The 15,556-nt window shown below is 48.6% G+C and overlaps 1 protein-coding gene across 1 annotated transcript; it reads right to left on the bottom strand.

The window, feature by feature from the left end:
• Positions 1 to 7,798: 7,798 nt before the first annotated feature.
• On the bottom strand, positions 7,799 to 9,454 carry LOC125552154 (aspartic proteinase PCS1-like). The gene has a single exon (XM_048715636.1). It carries the CDS (start codon positions 9,371 to 9,373, stop codon positions 8,030 to 8,032), a length of 1,344 nt encoding a protein of 447 aa, XP_048571593.1. The 5' UTR covers positions 9,374 to 9,454; the 3' UTR covers positions 7,799 to 8,029.
• Between the last annotated feature and the right edge of the window lie 6,102 nt (positions 9,455 to 15,556).

The following is a 15,556-nucleotide window of genomic DNA, read 5'->3' as shown; positions in this document are numbered from 1 at the left end:
GCATCATTTTCATTTGAGTTCATCTTGATGCCCGAAATGCTGTTAGAAGGAGGCTACTTGAGATAATTGTCAGATCTGCTGCTCCATTTAGAGTTTTGTCATTTTTGCCATGATTATTGTGTGCATTATATGCCCATGAGCTCTACATATGTTTTGTTTAGGGTTTTGTCATCTTTCCAGAGGTGCAACCCATGTATTTTTGTGATGTGTGTGGTGACTAGCACAAGCTTGCAAAGTGATGCACTTGGTAATTCTGATTTCAGGGACTTAGCATTTTCACTAAGTCCTTGATCTGTTTATCTCATGTTGTCATATATTCATGTTGTTTCCGAGTGATCCGTGCCTCTTTTGAGGATGATCAGTAAGGATGTTTTATTAATCTTGCAGTGCTCTATCCATCCATGTATTTTTTTGCAATTATGGAGCACACTAGCTTGAGTCAATCGAGCTCTACTTTTGCTACTTTGTGAATCTGGGCAGATTGTCAACTTGTTTGCAATTTTGCCGATGATGTTATAGTTGATCCGTGCATGCTATGTTATTGTTCTTGCCATGCCTAGCTTGCATTTTGTGTTTTCTTGATGGGTGCGTGCTTAGCTTATCATGTCTTGCTCCGTAGTGAGTGCATCGAGCTCGTAAACATGCCTACTTGATATCTGTTTTCAGCATGCTCCAGTTTTCACCAAGTCTGAAAACTGATTATGTTTTTGCTATGTTCACATGCTTGCAATTGTATTTTCCGATCCCTTTTGGCTCAAGGTCACTAAGGGATTTTTGTTAAGCTCTTTGATTAGCTCCATGCCATGCTTTACTTTGCCATGTTCAGGTCCTGTAGCATATAGTTTTGTTGCTCCGAAGAGGGCTATCTGATCTGAAATTCCAGACAAGTGTTAATTTCACTAAGTCTGAAATCTGTTTGTCATATGCATTTTTGCCATGCTTGTTTGAACCTGTTAATGGATGATTTGGCCGTAGCTCACTGCTAGACTTTTGTTAAGCATCTTGAGTGCATCCCTGCCATGTATTTTGTTGTCATGTTTGGGTGCTGTAGCATGTTCATCTCATTGCATTTAGATGGCTACTTGCTGTTAATCGCAGACCGGTGTCATGTTTGAATTGTTTGCCATTTCCAAACCGTAACTCCGATTCCGACGTTCTTTATATCGTTTTCAAGCGATTTCATCTCATCTTTCCAGTGGCACACTTGGTTTTCCAAATTGAGGCCAGGTTCATACTTCCCTTGTCAAATCTTGCATAAGCATCCCGCATTGCATCCCGCATAGCATACCATGTTTGCATCTTATTGTTTGAGCTTGCACGTGGTTGATTGTATCCTTGTTGCTTGTTTGTCTTATTTGGGTAGAGCCGGGAGACGAGTTCGCTAACGAGGAGCCCGTTGAGTTTGCTTTCGAGGATCCAGTCAACTCTGACAACTGTGCAGGCAAGATGATCATACCCTCGAAATCACTACTATCTTTGCTATGCTAGTTTGCTCGCTCTTTTGCTATGCCAATGCTATGGTGCCTACCACTTGCTTTCAAGCCACCCAAATTGCCATGTCAAACCTCTAACCCACCTTGTCCTAGCAAACCGTTGATTGGCTATGTTACCGCTTTGCTCAGCCCCTCTTATAGCGTTGCTAGTTGCAGGTGAAGATTGGAGGCCATTCCTTGTTGGAACATTTATTTTCTTGTTGGGATATCATTATATTGCTATGTTATCTTAATGCATCTATATACTTGGTAAAGGGTGGAAGTCTCGGCCTCTCGCCTAGTGTTTTGTTCCACTCTTGTCGCCCTAGTTTCCGTCATATCGGTGTTATGTTCCCGGATTTTGCGTTCCTTACGCGGTTGGGTTATAATGGGAACCCCTTGATAGTTCGCCTTGATTAAAGCTTTTCCAGCAATGCCCAACCTTGGTTTTACCATTTGCCACCTAGCCTCTTTTCCCTTGGGTTTCCGGAGCCCGAGGGTCATCTTATTTTAACCCCCCCCCCCCGGGCCAGTGCTCCTCTGAGTGTTGGTCCCACCGAGCGATGTCCGGGGCTACCAGGGGCAACTCCGGGCTGGCCTACCCGACGTCTAGCTCATTTGAGTGTGCCCTGAGAACAAGATATGTGCAGCTCCTATCGGGATTTGTCGGCACATTAGGGTGGTATTGCTGGTCTTGTTTTAACCTGTCGAAGTGTCTTGAAGAACCGAGATACCGAGTCTGATCGGAACGTCTCGGGAGGAGGTCTATTCCTTCGTTGACCGTGAGAGCTTGTCATGGGTTAAGTTGGGACTCCCCTGCAGGGACTTGAACTTTCGAAAGCCGCGCCCGCGGTTATGGGCAGATGGGAATTTGTTAGTGTCCGGTTGTAGATAACTTAAACCTTAACTTAATTAAAATGAAACAACCTTGTGAGTTACCGTGATGGCCTCTTCTCGGCAGAGTCCGGGGAGTGGACACGGTGTTGGAGTAATGTTTGCCGCAGGATTTTGCCCTCTAGTTATGCGTTCGCGCTTTGCCTCCTCTTCTCGCTCTCTTTTGCGAACAGGATAGACACCATATTTGCTAGTCGCTTGCTGCAGCTCCACATATTTACCTTGCCTTACCTATAAGCTTAGATAGTCTTGATCGTGAGGGTGCGAGATTGCTGAGTCCCTGTGGCTCACAGATTATTATTACACGAGATGCAGGGCCTGATGATTCCGCTCCAGGAGACGCGCTTGAGCTCAAGTGGGAGTTCGACAAAGACTCTCAACGTTACTATGTTTCCTTTCCTGATGATCAGTAGTGGTGCCCAGTTGGGGGAGATTGGGACCGTGTCGCATGTTGGGTTCTCTTTTATTTTGGCGCCGTAGTCGGGCCATGAGTGTTTGGTTGATGTAATGTTATTTATGTACTTGATTGACGTGGCGAGTGTAAGCCAACTAAGTTATCCCTTTTATTATCTATATTATATGGGATGTTTGTGATGATTGCCTGACTTGCGACATATGCCTTCAATGCGATTATGCCTCTAAGTCGTGCCTCGACACGTGGGAGATATAGTCGCATCGAGGGTGTTACACGAGGACTCAGCAATCTCACACCCACGAGATCAAGACTATTTAAGCTTATGGGTAGGAGAGGGGTAATGAGATGGAGCTGCAGCAAGCACTAGCATATATGGTGGCTAACATACGCAAATAAGAGCGAGAAGAGAAGCAAAGCAACGGTCGTGAACTAGAAGTGATCAAGAAGTGATCCTGAAACTAATTACGTCCAAGCATAACACAAGAACCGTATTCACTTCCCGGACTCCGCCGGAAAGAGACCGTCATGGCTACACACGCGGTTGATGCATTTTAATTAAGTTAAGGGACAAGTTCTCTACAACCGAACATTAACAAATTCCCATCTGCCCATAACAGCGGGCACGGCTTTTGAAAGTTCAAAACCCTGCAGGGGTGTCCCAACTTAGCCCATCACAAGCTCTCACGGTCAACGAAGGATATTCCTTCTCCCAGGACGACCCGATCAGACTCAGAATCCCGGTTACAAGATATTTCAATAATGGTAAAACAAGACCAGCAAGACCGCCCGATGCGCCGACATCCCGATAGGAGCTGCACATATCTCGTTCTCAGGGAAACACCGGATGAGACATCCTACGAATAAAACCAAACCTCAAGTTTCCCCGAGGTGGCCCCGCAGTCTACTCGGTTCGGACCAACACTTAGACAAGCACTGGCCCGGGGGGCTTAAAATAAAGATGACCCTCGGGAGAGCGACTCCCAAGGGAAAAAGTAGGTGGTGGTGAGGCAAAAGGTAAAACCAAGGTTGGGCCTTGCTGGAGGAGTTTTATTCAAAGCGAACTGTCAAGGGGTCCCCATAACACCCAACCGCGTAAGGGACGCAAAATCAAGGAACATAACACCGGTATGACGGAAACTAGGGCGGCAAGAGTGGAACAAAACACCAGGCATAAGGCCGAGCCTTCCACCCTTTACCAAGTATATAGTTGCATTAATTAAATAAGAGATATTGTGATATCCCAACAATAACCATGTTCCAACATGGAACAAACTTCGTCTTCACCTACAACTAGCAACGCTATAAGAGGGGCTGAGCAAAAGCGGTAACATAGCCAAACAACGGTTTGCTGGGAAAGGTGGGTTAGAGGCTTGACATGGGAGGCATGATAAAGCAAGTGGTAGGTATCGCGGCATAGCAATAGAGCGAGCAACTAGCAAGCAAAGATATAAGTGATTTCGAGAGTATGGTCATCTTGCCTGAGATCCCGCAAGGAAGAAGAACGAGTCCATGAAGAAGACAAACGGACGTAGTCGAGCAGATCCTCACAAACGCGACGTTATCAAAACTAACCCGAAGAGGCAGCACCAGAAAGAAGCAAACAACAAAGTAAACAACCATCACATAATCATCGCATGATGCACAACCAAGTATGATGCATGTCCGGTTTAATGAAGCATGGCATGGAAAAGTGCACAAGCAATCCTACAAATTAAGTGGAGCTCAATATGCAATGAGTTGCATATTGACGGAACACCACATGACTTATTTAGTTCTCTCTTGTTTAGGTACCCAACAATATTAAATGTTGATTAACATGGCAAGAGGGTGAAGCATAATAAAACTACCTATCTAGGCAAATTTAAATGAGGCCGGAACAACAAGCAACAAGTCCGAAAAATCCTCATGTGCATATTTATGGATTTGGTACTGTTCTGCCCTAAACATAATTTTAGAGTTGTTAAACATGCTAGATGAGTGCACCATGTTAAACTAGGCATCTTTCTACCCCATTTACATATAAAGTTTATTTAAAACCGAGCTACGGTTATTTAGTTATGAATTAAATTATTTTAACATGGCAATAGGCAAAATATATGCAAACAACATTTTAAACATTTTAAACATGCGTGAAAGTTGGAGATTATGAATTTAGACACAATTCTAAGCATTTTTCATATATAATTTATTTTAAAAAGATGCACTGTTTGTGAATTATTAAATGCATGAAACAGGAGGGTTCTTCTGCAAAATTGGAAACTCTGGAATAATTAGCTAAAACGTTCCGGAAAAAACATGTGTTGGGCCGAAACAGAGGCTGGCCCAACAGTGGAAAAGGCCGGGAGGCTGCTCACCCAACGGCCAGATCTGGCTGGGCCGAACGAGTAGGAGGCCCGTGGGCGAGGCATGGGAAGCTGGGTCCTGGCGCTCGTCCACGCTGGCTCAGATCGAGGCCGCAGTCAACGCGAGGGAGGGATGCAGGCTCCAGGTCACGACACTCATCTCCCTCGAAAGGAAGGCGCAGCAGCGGCCCCGGTCAACTGGCGCGATGACGCACGGGACTCCGGCAATGAGACCTGGCGGCGTTGCAGGGAAAGGAAGCGGCGGGACTCTGGCGTGGCAGGGAGCTCGGCGAACGGGGTCGAGCCGGAGGAGGGGCGTCGTGGTGCGGGAATGGAAGGTAGGGCACGGATCTCTGGAGGCGGAGCTCGAAGCGGAGGCCGGCGGTGGCTTGACTCCGGTGACGCGGGGTTGATGCAGAGCTCGGGCGCGAGGATCCATTCCAAGACGAAGCAACGTCGGGCATCCATGGTGACGAAGTACCTGGGAGGGAGAGGGATTAGAGAGAGGGAAAGACGAAGAAGAGGACGGGAGGAGGAGGCAGGAGCAGGGGGGCCTCGGTTGCTGCTGATGTTCTCGTGCTCCGGCGCGGGCGGAGCCATCAGCGAGGAGAAGGGAGGTGAGGTGGCGGTGGCCTTGCAGGTGACTGCGCTCGGGATCGAGGAGGGACATGGGGGAGCGCTGGTTGGTGCATTGGATCGGGGGAAAAACGAGGAGGGCGGCTAGTTGGTCCGACGCTGAAAACAAGGAGAGTGGCGGCGACGTGGGGATGGGATGGATGGGACAAGGTCCCTAGAATTTAGGGTTAGGGGCTATATATAGCATGTAGGTGAAAGGAGAGGGATTTGGATCATTGGATCGAAATCCGACAGATGAGAATAAATATGCTAAGGAGTCCAATAAATAAAATGATGATATTTTGTAAATGTTTGGGGATGTTCCGGACCCAACGGTGATGACTATCCGGGTCGGGTTCGGGACAGTTTTCGGACGCGCACACGAGGGTGTCGAAGCACTGTGCAAGGAGGGGTTTCGGGGCCTGGCGGTTTATAGCGGACTGTGCAGAAAGCTTTGGGCTGAGAGAAGAGAAGAGAGAGAGACCCGGCGACTGTTTCCGGAGACCGAAAACGTCCGACGATAGACCGACTATAATGCCGCTATAGTTATTCGTTGGGGCGTCAAACGGACTCCGAATGCGATGAAACTTGGCAGGCGGCCTATCTACACTATAACAACACCGCTTGTCAACTTTCAACCCATTCCGAGAACATTTTTGGCCACTTATAAAATATTATTTCGGACATGCCACGGGCGCGTGCAATTGTGACTGGGCTTAGAACGGACAACGGAAGGAACGAGGAGACCGGGACGGATGCAAGTTTTGAAAACATGCAGATGCAATGCGGATGATGACATGGCAAGATGCAACACGCAAGCAAATGACATGGCAAAGACAGCGAATAATTGGAAGACACCTGGCGCATCGGTCTCGGGGCGTCACACCTTAGTTCTTAACGGAGAAAAATACCTATCTCTACTGTACTGCATCATCCTCTCCTTTTTAAGGAAATCCCAACGCAGCTCACAAGTAGCACCGATCCGACGGGCGGAGACTGGGTCGTGGCGAGGAGTTTGTACGCCTGGCCTTGATCTGGTTCGATCGTATGGTGGTGGCTGCACCAGTCAGTGATGCGGTAGCTATGGTTCGGGTGGCGGCGCTTGGCGGACGACAGCGTGGTGTGGCTGGTGGTGGCTCCTCTGAGTGTTTGCGGCGTGGAGGTGGCCAGGACTTGGAGGTTGTGCTCGGGCGGATCATATTTGGGCCTGAGGTAGGTTGGAGCTTCTACTCTGGATAGGTAGGGGTGGACTCGGTCTGGGTGGTGCCCACGCGCGATGAGGTCCCTCTTACTGCGGGTGTGGTGGTCGATGGTGGTGGTCGGGACACCACTGCACTGTCAGGTAAATCGGCGTCGAAGGCCACAGACATGGCGTCGTGTGAGCTTGCTCGGCAACGACCGTAGGTAGTCAAGTGGCGTGTCTATGCCTCTCTAGCGGGACTAGCTGGGTATGCAGGCGTGAGCGCCTCCTACCGTGGAGGTGTCGACCCAAACTCTGGGGCTGATGCCGAGTTAGGAATGGAAGATGTCACATTTTACTCTTCCTACCGTGGTTGGTGCACCGTGATGTGCACGGTTGGTCGTGTCTCAGACATGGATGCCAGGGCGGGGCCTGGATGGCGGTCTACGTGGTTGGCTCTCCGGCGGCGTCATGGTGATGGTGGTGGCTTTTCCTCTTTGTCATGTAGGCGGCGGGAGGTGTAGCAACAGGTGGCTCGAGCGCGTCCTCTGTCGTTCGTAGTGGCGTCGCCCTGATCCGGCTATGGGGATCTAAACTTGTCGCGTTTGTTCTAGAGACCTTGTGATGGCACGGGTGAGCTGCCGAGCAAAAGCTCCGTGCTTTGGCGCCAACGACGGCGACGCTCGCGGGCTTCTGTCGTCGTGGTTCTCCTTTCCTTATCAGGGCTCAGGACCTTTGTCCGTTGTTGACTTGGCAGTGGCGACCCTTAGCGTTGTTCTTTGGGATATGACAACCCAATTTAAACTTGACCCTCACTTGATTTTTTTTGTTTATCTTTCTTTTTATTGCTGACTCTCAATGAGTGAGTTACTGCCCGATCGAAATTGAAATGTCGCTTACTATGTCATTAGCTCGTATATGTATTCGCATAACACAGCAATGAAGTTCGTAAATAACCAGTAGTTCACCACTGGCAGCAGCAGGTGATCGGAGAGTGACCGTCTCTAATACTCGCCCTCTGCTAACGATACGTGCCCTGCCACTGCCGCCGCCGCCGCCGCCGCTAGTATTTCGCTGTACCTTTACACGACGAAATGCCACTAGACAAGAACTACACTTGGGCGCCGAGGCGCTGGGTGGCGAGCTCACAGCGCGCCGGCGCGAAGCCGACTCGGCCGTTCTGAAGGTCGTACTCCACCCACACGTCCTGCTGGTGGTGATGCCCGATCACGTACGCCGACATGCCGGCCATGTCCGAGTTCCCGAACGTCAGGCACCACACAGCCTCCTCCCCCTCCTCCCCGCGCCGCTCGCCGGGTACACTGTACAGGAGCTTCTCCCCGGCCACGGCCACCTCCGCGCCGCGGAGCACCAGGCCCACCTCGGGGAGAAGCCGGCTTGCCGCCGACACTCGCTCCTCCGGGCCGCGGAAGCACGCGTCGAACGCGCTCTGGAACACGAAGCCCGGCTCGCCGAGCGGGGCGAGCAGCGACCGCGTCTGGTTCAGGAACTCGCCCTTGAGCGCCGCGTAGGCGTCGGCCAGGAGGAAGGTGAACTGCGTGCCGGAGTCCACCATGGTCTGCCCGGCGCCCGTGTGGTCCGGCGTGAGCACGGACTTGGGGATGGCGAGCAGGGCGCGCCCCACGCGGATGCCCTCCAGCTGCACGGAGTAGGCCACCCGGTCGAAGTACGGCAGCGGCTGGGAAATCTCTATCAGCGGCGTGTAGTTCAGCGGCGGGGCCGCGCCGCCGTCGCCGCCGAGGAGGAGGATGCCGGGTCCTTGGCCGGGGGCGATACAGTAGGCGAAGCGGAGGGTCGCCGTCTGCGTCACGAAGGAGAGGCTGCCACGGTTCATGCCGAGTAGGCCGGTCGCCGCCTCCGACGGGTCAGTGGCGTTGTTGTTGGCGGCCGTGCTGGAGGAATAGGAGGTGATGCAGCCGAACAGGGCGGGCACGGCCTGCGCGCCGAGGACGAAGGTGTCGGCAACGAGGAGGCCGTCGGCCGAGGAGGCGTCTGCGTAGGAGATGGAGACGCGGCAGGCGGTGGACGGCGGCGCGTCACAGAACGGGCGGACGGGCAGGTCACGTCCGCGCCACACGCACGCCGGCGACGAGCAATCGACGGCGCCGTATGTGAAAGAAGCGGACGCGTTGAACGGCGCGGGCGGCGACACGGAGCTCCCGTTGCAGAGCAGCCAGGAGAGCTCGCTGCCGGTGTCGAGCACCATCGTGACGTTCTGCGGCGGCGTGCCGACAGCCACCGACACCGTGAGGCTCACATTGTGGCGGAACCGCAGCCGGTTCGCCGGCGCTCGCGGCGGGGGCGCCACCTCCTGCAGCCTGAGCGGAAGGAGCACCGCTCCCCCAGCCTTGCCTTCTCTACCAACGCCGTGGCTCGCCGCCTCCGCTCGCGCAAGAAAGAGGAAGAGGAGAACGATAAAGGAGTCCATGTCCATTGGCGGGCAGTTTCTACTTTTCTATCCGCGCTCTGCCTGGGGTTGAAATGAGAGTGGGCAACTGTCAACCAACTGCAGGTGCTTTGCATGGACCTGCAACCACCGGTCCGATCCACGTCTACACCGTGTTCTGCTTCCACGTCTTCCACGTCTACAACATCTGACCCGTCGTCGTCTCCTCTGCTTCCTGGCGTGTTTTCCATAAGCACCCGGGTAATAATGTGTTTGGTGCAGTGGCAGTACGTGCGCCACAGCTCTCTTCTTTACTCCGTGTGGGCTCTGCGCATGAAAGCAAGGTGCCGACTGGCAAGACGAGAAGGGGACAGGGTCCTCAGGGAGCTCATGAATACGTAGTAGTCCGGCGGTCCGGCCAGGTATCGCGGCTCACCAGAGACAAGAATATAGAATGCAAGAGGCATCTGGTGCTCGTCGTCGTCGACCAAGACTTTCGGCCTTTCGGGGGCGAGTGGCTTTCAGTGCAGCTGTTCAGGGGCAAGGCATTGCCACGGCTTCTTGTTGTGCTTGTCGGGAGGAAAATCTCCCTGTCTGCGGTTGAGAAATCAATCCCTGGTGATAATAGCTGGAGGATGACTGGATCACATGGCGAGAACTCACCCTTTTGTGCCTAGTTGCCAGCATTACATCCATCACAGGGACTCTATGCGTCTGCTCAAAGAAGAAAAACCTCTGACAGGACATTTTGCCCGTTTTCACCCATGTTTACAGTGCACGATTTTTGCAGAAATCGGTAAATTTCGCACTCCCCCATTTCAAACCAGTTCACAGCGGAGGCAGCAACATGTGAAGGACTCCAATGCCCTTCCAAACGGACTAATGATTCCGGAAGCTGCAGTGATCATGGGATGGCGACGGCCATCTTATTATTTGGCGTCGCATGTGACGTGCTCTGCCACAATCGCACCATATGAGATGACAGGCCATGGACCTGCGAACTCCAAACCTTTTACCTTTGCGAACTCCGGTGATTGAAAGCACATTTCCATACGTGAAAGCGAAGCAACAGCACGAAGCACGCCTGCACCAGACAGTGTGGCAACTCTAGCAGACCATACGTGAAAGGCGGTCTTGAAAAACGCATTAGACCCTATATAGATGGAAGGAGGGAGTACGTACCATGGCCCATGGGCTACCAATGCACTAGAAAACTGCTGATTTTTGTACAATGCTAGTGATCGATCCGATGGAGGTTTTGATTCATACATGAGTATGATGGGTAAGACCATGGACGTCTTTTTTTCTTCTTCGAAAAGGCCAAAGGCCATATATGAAATAAAATAAGTCCTTATAGAAACTTTCTTACGAGAATAAAAAATTATAGACAAGTTCTTGCGAAAAACAGCATCGTCTTATTTCTGCACCGCACGTGAAGCGTCGTGAGTAAAGCTCGTTGTCACCTCTGGGCCTCCATCTGGTTGATGTAGATCAAAAGACATCAATGATCGCAAACTGGATAGATCGTCGTCCCAAAGGAGCCGACACCGAGGAGGGACAGAAGATAATTCTAACTCCAGCCAGACAAATGAGGGGGACACAAACCTCACAAGTTCCCCAATGAAGCCGTTCTCAAGTGTAACAAGTTAGAAGCAAGGCATGGCATGTTCCTATGTGATGCACAATCACAATTCATTTTGACTTTGTGTGTGGAATAATCGATATAGTCGACTAGAGGGGGTGAATAGACAACTAACATTTTTTAGTCTCTTTTCCAATTTTAAGGGTTACAGTAAGAATATATTGGTTATCTACATATGCAACTAGGTGGACAACCTATATGGCAAGCTTACAAATAACAAGAAGCTAGATAAGACACACAATAAAGATAGCTTACAACAAGTAAGTGAAGGAAAAAATAAATCACAAATGGAGACAATGGTGTTGTTCCCGAAGTTTTCTCCTTTGAGGGAGGTGTGTCTCCGTTGGAGAGGTGTGACGACACGATACTTAGCAAGCGCCACAATGGCTCACCTTATTCTCTGCATGTCCTCACACAATGCAAGGTGCCACGATCCACTACACGGTGCCCTTGTAGACGGTGACTAGACCTTCACAAACAAGGTTAGGCAATCTGCACAGTTTAATTGTAGGCTTCCAACACTACCATGAAGCTTACACCACAATGATTAAGCTTTAAGGAGACCTCTTCCGTATAGGGTGCCTAAAAACCAAAAAAAAAAACAAGATCCACTAGGGAAAACAAGGGGTGTCAAATTTCCTTCCATGGGCGATATATCTAGGTCCTCTCTCCCAAATCCTAGATGATCAAGGAGTTTGGGTGGCTAGGGAGAGAGGTCTAGGAGATTTAAGCTTTGGGCAACAATGGAGGAGAGAGAGACAAGAGCTAGGTCAACTTGGGGAAGAAGACCCTCTTTTTATATGCCCCCTCCAAATCCAACTGTTGCCCCGGTTTTCACTGAGAGGTACTACCAATGCGGACAACGGTACTACCATAGTACCATACAGGCTGCACTGCAAATGCCCAAGCGGTACTACAGCACAAGATACCGGTAGTACCGACTATTATGAAATAACGGTATTGCCATAACAGTGCCGCCTTAGTGTCGTGGGCCAAAACAGAGGGAAATGAGCCCCTGTGGTAGTAGGTCCACCACTTGATTTGGTAGTTCTACTCCAACAGGGGAGAGGTACTAACGATCAATAGTACGGAACTACCAGCCTAAAGGCATGCAACAACAGTACTGCTCCTCTAAAGAACCGGTACTACCGTTGCCTATCTCGGTAGTACGAGGTAGGAAAATTCAGGGGCACCAAAAAGGATGGAGAACTCCTCGAATGTTGGGGAGGAAAAGGGGGTTAAGTTTGGTTTGTGTTCGTGATTGATTCCATCCATATCTTTCGAAGCGGACCCTCTCTTAATAGTACGGTTTCCTACGACTCAAACGAAACAAAAACGCCACAACATCGTCTTTGATCTGTTCCTTTGGGAGGGGTACCTAACCGTCTTGTGCCATCTTTGAATATACATATAGCTCAAGCACACGATTAGACCACAAATTGCGTTGTCATCTAGACCAAAATCACTTAGGGAGGGAAATGTCATTTCAAGGTGGTTTTCCTCACTTAGGATTTCTTGACTGAAATGATGCGAGGAGGGATGCTCAAGACAACACTTGTTTGAAATTCAACTCGAGGAGCCAACCACAAATGGTTGGAGGTAGAGGCACTTTTATAGTTGGTGCACATACCCACACGAGCCGAAATGGCCAATGGAAGGGACGCGTGCTGGTAAATGTAGATAACAAAAAAAATCATGCCTATGAATAAAACCCAGGATCACGGTGAAGATAAAAATATGTTTGATCTGATCTTTACCAACGAACGCATTAGAGAGAAGAGGTTGATTAAGATTGCTGCAAACTTGCAGCTTCCCGCAGCTGGGTTATACCTCCCAGTCGTGAGAATTTTCCGATTGAGGATTGAAGCTACAACCCCCCTGCAGGTATCCACGCATACGGAGTCACCAATCCATTAGAGCTTTGTTGTCTCGTTTGAGACTAGGGCCTTCTCATTGTGTTTCTCTTCATGAGCCTTAGTCCATGTAGGGGTCACATGCGTGACAAGATCTCTCCGAGTGGTCACCACACCCATTTGCTATACACCGCTTATAATGGACCATAGCAATGAATCGCCCACGCTGTGCAGTTAGTGGGCCAAGCCATATGGGAGTGGCAACACAATAATTTTCTTCACGTTCCTTTATCTTTTATCTTTTATAGCCCACGATTAGATCTTTTATCTTTCGTATTGCATGTGATTTTCGGTGGCTTTCCGGGTTCCGCTCTCTTGTTTTACACTTTTATTTTTTATTTTTCCCTTTTATTTATTTTTACTTTCTCTATTTATATTTTTTGTTGGTTTAATTTCAGGCTTTTTAATTTTAATTTGATATTTTTTATAAAAATATATATCAAACACTTTCAAAATTACATGAAAAATAATTTTAAGCTATGAACACTTTTAAAATTACATGAACATCTTTATTAAATACCCAAACACTTCTTATAAATGGTGAATATTTGCAAAAAATAGATGAATATTTTTTAAATTGCACGAACATCTTTTAAATGCGAGAAGACTTTTTTTAGAGGAAATGCGAGAACACTTACACAAACAATTTTTATGCTAGAACACTTTTAGAATTTACATGAAGATTGTTTGAAAATAGGTGAATACTTCTTTTAAATTACATAAGCATTAGGCGTAACAAATTTCTAAAGTTACACAAATATTGTTTAAATGGGTGAATTGTTTTTGAATTTACAACATTTTTTATAAAATGTGCTCACTTTCTTCAAGTACACGAACATTAACCGAAGTCATCTTGCTGTACTCCTTCATTCCTTTTCTGCAAAAAGGTGAACACTTTTAAAATTATATGAACATTTTATAAAATTACATCAATATGTTTCAAAATGCATTAACACTTTGAGAAACATAAAAAAAAATCTTATCATTAAACAAATTATATAAATAAAAGAAATAAATATTAGCATTTCAAGACTTAGCGAAAAACAAAAACAAAAAATGCTTCCATCCTAGTATAATATAAGATTGTTTTGCAAGCTAAAACAGCTTGCAAATCGATGATATACTACTTGACGGAGGGAGTGCATGTTGCCGAGAAAAACAGAAGTTTTGCACATCGCCACGGCATAGTTGGGCCGCGCCACGCTGTTGGCGGCAGCAGCTTAAAGGCATCTATCCTTTATAGCCAAGGTGTCCAATGCTGCAACAGTGATCGGAGGCGAACAAGGATGAACGAAGACGGGGAAGATGATGGTCGGCACATCGGGAAGAGAGAGAACCAAGCGAACAAAGTGAGGTGGGACTTTCAGAAAACATGGAGCCTCACCAAAGCAGCAGTACAAAGACACCATCACCACCACACACGGACAAACTGCTCCCGAGTCATGAAGCAAAACAACCATTAGAATATCGAAAAGTTCGTACTAGTAGCCTGCATTACCGTCCGCCGATTACCGTACGACAGCACAAATCGCACTCCACAACAGTGCGCGTTGCAATTAGCCAATTAGGACCCCTGTTCCGAACAAGTCCTTTTCGCCCAGCACCCGCAATGATGTCCCCAGCATAGCTCCAGGTCCAGCAACGCATTCCGAAACCTGGAGCCATCGTGCCAAACATTTCCCCGATTAGCATCAAGGCCAGACTTTACCTCCTCATCTGCCACCTAACGGAGAAGATGCCCACCTCAATCGAAGATGATCACTCACGAGTCACAAGGCCAAGAGAGAGCGAGAGCGATTTGCTCGCTAGAAATGGCCTAGAATGGGTCCAGTCCCGCTTGACCTGACAACTGTTTCCCAGTGTTGGCCAGAGGCTCCTCTCATGTTGCCATCCTCAGGCGGACCCCCAGTTTTTGTCATCCACAGGGAAAATGCAGCACATAGCGGCATGGATGCTCCAACAAGCTGTCCAGCCAACCGACATTGGTTGATGCTGAGAGTCCAGCGAACCATAGAGCGCGTTTCGTCTAGATGCAGTGCAGGCAATAGGACGGCTGCAGCTGTAAATGAATCTGGCAATAAAAATCCAAGATGTTATAGAAGCATACTACTCCCTCCGTCCCATAATGTAAGATGTTTTTTTAGTGTCAAAAAACGTCTTACATTTTGAGACGAAGTAGTATGTTTTAATATAACCATATCCCTTCTGAGGATGTACTGTCGGAACCTTATGAAACAAATGGACACCACCTTGAACATGTTCCCCACTCCTTCAGACAACCTTCTCAAAATCAAACATGGCATCATACCACCAACGGAACATCATACAAACAAGTCTTCCTGGAAGGGGGCGAATGAGAACTCTCATCAGAATGGTATCAGTTTCATCTGGAAGTCATTCCAAAAAAAAGGAGTCAGTATTATTAGTAACAGAACATAGGCGTGCATGTCCGGAATAATAATTTAACAAGAAGAAAACACCAAGACAAAAGAGGTATGGTGTAAAGGGTAAAGAAAACAACTGAAGAGGAAGAACATGCCGGTCACTAAATGACAACTCAGAGGCAGCAATTAGAAGAGGAGACGTAAACGTGTAGATACACTCATTTCAGCGACAGATAATTCCGGACGGAGGAAGTAACTATAGTTAGCACATGTCGGCGGTTACTAGCCAACT

The sequence above is a fragment of the Triticum urartu genome, chromosome 4 (assembly GCF_003073215.2).
Source record: "Triticum urartu cultivar G1812 chromosome 4, Tu2.1, whole genome shotgun sequence".
In the NCBI taxonomy this organism is placed as follows: domain Eukaryota; kingdom Viridiplantae; phylum Streptophyta; class Magnoliopsida; order Poales; family Poaceae; genus Triticum; species Triticum urartu.
Note: the sequence above shows the minus strand (reverse complement) of the source record. Positions and strands in the feature narration are given on the sequence as shown.